This window comes from Microtus ochrogaster, chromosome 19 (genome assembly GCF_000317375.1).
Source record: "Microtus ochrogaster isolate Prairie Vole_2 chromosome 19, MicOch1.0, whole genome shotgun sequence".
Classification (NCBI taxonomy): domain Eukaryota; kingdom Metazoa; phylum Chordata; class Mammalia; order Rodentia; family Cricetidae; genus Microtus; species Microtus ochrogaster.
In genome coordinates, this window is record NC_022021.1 from 23499239 (window position 1) to 23506912 (window position 7674).

Consider the following 7674-nt stretch of genomic DNA (forward strand, 5'->3'; position numbering starts at 1 on the left):
CGCCGAGGCAGCAGCGGCAGCCAGCGCCCCACCGGCGCCGTGCCAGGAGCCGGGCAGAAAGCGCAGTGGCCGCCGCCTCCCGGAGCGCTCTCGGCCCGCCGCTCACCTTGTGGCTCTGGTAAGTCTCCAGCGCCCGGATCGCAGTCTCGGTGAGCTTCACATGCAGCACGGTGATGTTGTCCTGCCCCAGCCGCCCGCACGCCAGCCCGTAGCGCTGCTCCTCCCGCAGCCCCGCCGCCCCCCCCGCCGCCATCTTAAACTCCCCGGGGTGCCACCGCGGACGCCGCTCGGGCTCCAGCCTCCACTGCGGCCACGGCTGCTCGGGCTCCTGCAGCCGCCGCCACAGCTACGGCCATCCCGCTGCTGACGTACTGTCATAGACTGCGCGCAGCCAGACCTCGGGCTTCCACGGCGGCCGGCCGCCCCACCCTCGCGCCGCGCCCCGCCCTGGCCTCTGCTCATTGGCCTGGATCCACACAGAGCCGCCCTCATTGGCCGCCCTTCACCTCGAGGGGGCGGGGCCCAAAGTCGCCGGAGTTTTGCTCCGGACGGGACGTCCGACAGAGGAGAGGCTGACGTCGGGGTGACGCGCCCAGTTAATCGCATCTGACGTCACGTCTCTTCTTGCCTCGCCCGCGGAGATTGGCTGAACGGATTTGGGGATCCCCTGCTAACTGGGCGTCAAGGTTACCAGGTCTGGTTGTCTCAGTCGGAGCCCCGCCCCTTGCAGGGTAATAGTGGGCCGAACGTGGTGTCAGAGTCTACCTGCTCCTGTAGTCCGTGGGGGTGGTCCCCATCCGGCGCGGGTGAAGGCAGGACCGATGACCAAATACGGATTTTGCTTTCCGACAGCTGCAAAAGCTTTGGACCTTGATGTGCCCCTGTGGAGCGGACACAGTAGGCAGGCTCCAGAGCTTTTCCTTAAAAGGAAGTTCGGTAGTGGGGTGGAAGAGACGAAACTTTATTCCAGAGTTGAAATTACTGTAGTCTTCAGTAGCTTCAGCACAAAATTATGCCAGAGGATTAAATGTGTTTCGCGTGGTAGGCATGGTACAAGAAATAGAGTTGAACATCAAGGTCTTTCAAAATCAACTCATACATGCATGTGGTTTCATAGGAACAGAATATGCACTGGCACTCACCATATGATCAGGTTTATGTCTTTTAATGGGGGCATGGGAAAGCCATGTTGGGGGTTTCTTCTTTCAGAGGGCCTTAGAAGAGTAGAACTGACCGTGACCTCTGTGAAAAGAAACACGGACACCACACCGCCCATTCTCTGAATCTGTTTGAGATCGGCACATTTGACAGGGCTGTGAGAAAACCTGGCTAGGCTTTAGGCTAGGAGAAGGTCTTTTTTTTTTTCGAGACAGGGTTTCTCTGTGGCTTTGGAGCCTGTCCTGGATCTAGCTCTGTAGACCAGGCTGGTCTCGAACTCACAGAGATCCGCCTGCCTCTGCCTCCCAAGTGCTGGGATTAAAGGTGTGCGCCACCATCGCCCGGCCTAGGAGAAGGTCTTATTGAGGTTAAAAGGAGGAGGTAGAGGCCAAAGTGTAAGGAGGCTTGGCTTACTTTCCACTCCGGTTTATGCTGTGTCTGGGCATGGCTAGAGGAGGATGCCTAAGCCAGTCCTCTTCTAACTGTGTGTGTGTATAGATGAGACAGGTTTCCCTGAGAAAGTCAATTAATTGGGTGATCAGAAACACAAGACAAGATCGGGATGCAATATATGAGAGAATATTAATAATAATCATGTTAAAATAGCATGGACACGACACAATTGGTAAGCTGCGACTGGGGCGTGGACTGTGGAGGAGCCTAAGCTGACTGGGTTACAGACCTAGCCCCGTCTCAAAAAACGGCAGCAACAAAATAGAAACCACAAAAATTAAACAACAAAGAATCAAGACAAAGATTTGAAAGCAGGGATAGGCATTCTGTGAAGATACTCTTTCGTTTTTCTTTTAAAATTTGAGACTTTTCATTATTCTCAGTTTGTAAAACTGTCTTTTAAATACAGTTGGGGCCATGATCTCTTTTGATTCTGTAATCACTCCACACCTGAGTAAATCTCCTTTTTTCCAGACCCTCAAGCTTTCTATGTGTGTACTGCAAGTCTCAAAAGGAATTATCTTTCTCTAGTATAGAGACCGAATAAAAGAATGGGATCAAGTCTAGCCTCATCAGGAGGGCCACTTTGTAAATGGTTCTAATTTCAGCCCACTAGCATTGGCTCTGTTAACATGTGGTCCAGATGGTGTCAGTTCCCTTAAATTCACTCAATAAGGAAATTAAGGCAATAACAAAGGATAAATTACAAAATTTACCTTCACAGGGGAAAGATGAAAATACCTTCCTCAAATACTTCATATTTAAGTGAAATATAGTCTGAAAGGAAATTCTGGGTGAATTCTTCTTTATTCTTGTTTCTTTTCTTTCTATAGGGAAGAACTGGGCAATATCTAAAGCCTTAGTTATTTGGGGTGGGAGTGAAGACGGAGATGGGGGAGGCTTCACTAGAACAAGTCTGCATGCCACTGCTTTTCCGGTGAGGGTGGGTAAATCCCCGCCCACAGAAGATCCTCAGTCTCCTCTTACTAAGAATTCTGATGACATCCAAAGGATGGGGGAATTTTCAAATGTCTAATTTCTGCCCCATATTCTAGTAGCTGATTATTTTCTTAATTTTAGGTAAATTTTTCTCATTTGTTGTATTAATGGGAATCAAACCTTTTAATGGGTAATATGGTGTTGTAGGAAGTTAATGTTTATTTGTACTTCCTTTTCCCCTTTTGAGACTCCCAACTGGGGTGGCAGTAATCTCCATGAGCAATGTCTAACAGATTTCTTAATTGACTATGCTGGCCCAAATCATGTGGTCAAGTTGTGCTGCCCATAAAGATTTGAAGGAGGCTGACGAAAGTCACCCTTTGGGATAGTTACCCCCGCATACATGTTTTCTGTATCTTTGTTCAGTTTAAAGAGTCATTGAATGCTAGCTAAATGTAAACATGCTGTGAAAATTTGAAAAATTAAACCTTACAGTTTTCAGGGGAGTTTTCTGTATAAATGTGAATGAACCAACACACAGCAAAGCAATTAGAGAATTAGTAAATGCTAATTTGGATATGTTGGTGATTAGCTTAAAAATGCAAAAAAAAAAAAAAAGTCCAGGGAGGTTTTGTGGGGGTGCTAAAAACTTTTAAGGTATCTTGAGGGCCAAATAGATTCCTGATAAGTAGAGGTGGTACAAACAAAGAGAGTCCAACAAAATTACTGTAATAATCACTCTAGATAAACCCATTCATTTTTGTGAATGAGGAAACACAGACCCTGTCAGTTTCAAAGCAACATTCCTAACATTAATTGGAAGAGATGGTTCTGAGTCATCTTTTTAATCTAGTGCCTCTGTACACCAAATAGATACTGTTGAAGAAACCCACCTTAGTGCCACAAAATGAGGACGGGAAGTAATTTGAGTCAGGGCCTACCATGGCTTTGATGTGTACCTGTGTAGTTCAAACAGAGACTGCCCAACCATTCAAATTTTCTGCCCTTCTCATGTAGGAACACCCCTCATCTCTGGTTGCTACATATTTAATGATTATTTTCAATGTCTTTGTTATCTTCAGAACCCATTTGGTACCCACATAATTGAAACAAACCAAACAAAATGCCCTAAGGATGGTGGTGCTAGAGTATTGTAAGGTGAAGTATTTAAAGGCCTGATCATTTCTTTGTCAAACAGATTATTTTAAGTGAACTTGAAGGGGCTCAGTGTTGACAGATTTGATTTTTAGGCAAAGCTAGGAGACATGAATTTTTACGTGAAGCTTTTGATTTTTATTGGCATCTAACCAAACATTTTAATGTATGTTCTCTGTACAGTAAAGTCTTTGGATAGGGCATAGTGACAAGCCTGTTATTCTAGCACTTCAGAAGCTGAAGTAGGAGAATTAAGAGCTCCAGGCCAGGTTGGACACTAGAGTGGGCTCTTACTTAATAATTTGTTATTAGAAAGGGTTAGAGATGGACTGGAGTGCTGTATAGATAAAACAGAACCAGAGGACTTAAACTGAGTTGGGTTTTAGCAAACATCTTGTATTTCTGTAGATTGTATGTTTAGCTCCCTCTTAGATAATAGAAGGACACTGGGATTGGTTTGTGCATACCCTGGGACAGGCAGCCCTGCTTCCTCCCACAGGAGAGACATCCTTCTCTGACCATCATACACTATATTTAGTCCCCAAGGCTCCTTCCTCCGTTTAGGACAGTGTTTGATCTTGGGGTATGGAAAGTTGGTTAACCTCTAGGTACCCGATCAGCCGCGCAGCATCCCTGCATCCTCTTCTGTTCTATTCCTTCCTTGACACTGGGAGCTGAGCAGCAATAGTGTAGATGCATGGGGTTATCTTTATTCTTTTTTAGATCTATCAAACACAATAGATTCTTTTCCAGAGTTCTAATATTTTGGTTTTTTTTTTTTTTTTTTCCTAACACCCTTGTAAGCTGTTTACTGCTCTAACAGTAGTAGGACCTGGGGAATGGAGTCAACCAATGAGGCAGACTCACGCAATAGCCAACTTTATTGAGAGCACCAGGCAATTTAATACTCTGAGGGTTAAGAAGAGTCACGAGTGAAGTGTGTAATCACGGGCAAACTGAAGGGGGTGGGCAAGCCTCAAACAGCAAAAACATGCTTTTTCATGAAAGCATATAAACAAATAGCAATAGCCAGTGATAAAGAATAATCTGAAATGTATTCCTATTCACCCTACCTGGGCAGGGCCACGAGCAATTCTGTGTTTTTGAAGAAACTGAGGCCACAAGACTGTTTTTCAGAGTTTTTTTTCCCCAAGCACTCAGAAACCTCATGCAACATAAGCTTACTTTGCTCTGATTTTTTTTTCTCTTTTCTTTTTTGTGTTTCCTCATTTGAAGAGACATCTTTAAGAAGTTGCATGTCCTTTGGAAAGCAAAGGCATATTTTTTTTTTTTTTTTTTTTTTTGTTTTTTGAGACAGGGTTTCTCTGTGGCTTTGGAGCCTGTCCTGGAACTAGCTCTGTAGACCAGGCTGGTCTCGAACTCACAGAGATCCGCCTGCCTCTGCCTCCTGAGTGCTGGGATTAAAGGCGTGCGCCACCATCGCCCGGCTTGCAAAGGCATATTTTATTATCTTGAATACCACTACCACAACAATACTAACTCCTGTATTAATAAAGAGTGCAGTTTATAATGCAGTGACCAACAATCTCCTCTCACATGATAATTGCCTTTTGGCTTTTCAGCAGAGTGCAAAGCCCCAAATGATGTCCAATGGATTCTAGGAAGAGTGCTGAAAAGTTGTTCACATGTTTACAACTAAATTCAAGATTTAGGTAGAAGGGGATGTGCTGCGTGTCTGTCCAGCTTTCCACATCTAAACCTGCTCACAGTGAACACACACCATCAACAACAGGAACAGGGACTGGATGGAGCCCTCAGGCTTTCCTCAGAGTCACCACCACCAGTCTCTGCTGAGATCACGGTCATGTCCCACTGTACCAGGCTTCCTAGCTTATTCCTGATAAGGCTTTATAGCTTAAAAGTAGTTAATATATATTATCTCTGTATTTCTTTCTCCTAGAACTTTGTGAGTTAGCTATTGTTCTAGACTTTCTGTACTTTTGAGATAAGTGAGACTCAGAGAGGCTATGTATGATTCACAGTCTGAGTAACAGAACCAGGCCAGATCTCAGACTTCATTTTTTCCAGTGGAGCAATCTCCTTTGGACATGGCTCTGAGGTCTGAAGAGGTAAATTGAGCATGTGCTATTGGACCCTTATGGACACATTGGGAGCTGTTTTTGTTGATACTCTTGAAAGACCACTGAATCATCTGAACCATCCCCTTTCACCTAAACACTAAACATACTTCTAAATAGCAAGAAAGAAAAATGTGATTCATTCAGTTTTGATGACTTTAGTGAGATTTATGAAAACTAATTCTAATTTTTGTGTAAGGCATGTATGATTTGTGCTGCATTGAAACCTTTTGTGTAATAAATATGCAGACTACATACAAGGCCATTTGAAAAACTCAAATGATAATTCAAAATTAAAAGATTATAGTTGTCATATCTTTGCTTATATTGCATGTCATTCATACCCTTGATTTATTTGACAATGTGTACTTCCATAATGTCACCTGTTCCCATGGGAAAATGCTAGTTACTTTATTACATGATTTTTGTACTTACTATGGCAGAAAGTATGCATTATTTATAGCTCACTTATAAACTTGGAAGGTCTTTTTGATCCATTTTAGAGGGTAGAATCACAGCTGTGGTGGGCTACATTTTATTTTCAGTCATTCAAATACTGATTCAAGTATTTGATCCTTGGTCCTTTATTTTTTTTATTTATTTATTTATTTATTTTTTATTTATTTATTCATTTATTTATTTATTTATTTTATTTTTTTTTTTTTCGAGACAGGGTTTCTCTGTGGTTTTGGAGCCTGTCCTGGAACTAGCTCTTGTAGACCAGGCTGGTCTCGAACTCACAGAGATTCGCCTGCCTCTGCCTCCCGAGTGCTGGGATTAAAGGCGTGTGCCACCACCGCCCGGCTCCTTGGTCCTTTATAGTGTACTGTTTGGGGACCTTTTGCTATTGCTTGGAATTTTGGAAATTAAACAACATAATACTTTTAGGTTAGAATATATTTACAGAGCTAGAACTAGGCAGTGTAGTCTCTGGGAAATAAGCCGCAAGGATAAGGCTTGTTATGCAAGAAGTCCTGTATAGACATCAATTAGTGACAAGGCAGAGTTTTTCTAGATGGCTAGAAATCATCTAGCTAGGCATGCAAGGGAAGCTTCGTGGAAGAATTAGCATTGGAATATAAAGCTTGTGTTATGGCTTGGAGCTAAGCATCCTCTACAGGCTCACAGGATTCAATGCTGTCCCTAGCTGGTGGTGATGTTTTGGAGAGCTGTGGAACCTTTGGGATGTAAGGTCTAGTTTGCTAGAGGGTGATATTCTGGTTTCCTTTTTGCTTCCTGACTTTCTGAAATGTGAGTCAGCTCCTTCTAGGAAGAAACTACTACTCTGCAGAGAGAGCCAAGTGGGGCACCACGCTTTTCCACCACAAGGATTAGTTGGTATTCCCTCAAACTGTGAGTTAACATAAACTTCTCTCTCCTTTGGATGCTTCTGTCAGTCGACTGTCACAGTCACGAGGAAAAGAACCATTGAGCATTGTACCTGTGATAAAGTATTAAAACACTGAAGAGTAAGGATGTTAGGAGCTAGTGGGCGATGGTGGGGAAAAGACAGTACTTTGGGCTAGGCAGTGGTGGCACATGCCTTTAATCCCAGCACTCCGGAGGCAGAGGCAAGTGGATCTCTGTGAGTTCAAGGCCAGCCTGGTCTACAAGAGCTAATTCCCGGACAGGCTCCAAAGCTACAGAGAAACCCTGTTTCAAAAAAACAAACAAACAAACAAACAAAAGACAGTACTTTGGTCTAACTGGCATATGAGACACATGAAAGTGCTTGCAAGAGACTCTGTATAGAGCTTTTCTATTGGCTTAAGGAGCACAGACTTGCCAGGAAGTGATGGCACATGCCTTTAATCCTGGCACTCTGGAGTCAGAGGCAGGAGGATCTCCAAGATCAAGGTCAGCCTGGTCT

The 7674-nt window shown here is 43.9% G+C and overlaps 1 protein-coding gene across 1 annotated transcript in view; it reads right to left on the reverse strand.

Annotated features, from left to right (window-relative positions):
* The window catches only part of Ell2 (elongation factor for RNA polymerase II 2), a 63695-nt gene extending 63314 nt beyond the window's left edge, over positions 1–381 (reverse strand). The window contains exon 1 of the mRNA XM_005356560.2: positions 107–381. Coding sequence (XP_005356617.1) covers positions 107–253 — 147 coding nt within the window. The 5' untranslated portion in view covers positions 254–381. The remainder of the gene's footprint in view (positions 1–106) is intronic.
* Positions 382–7674: the final 7293 nt, after the last annotated feature.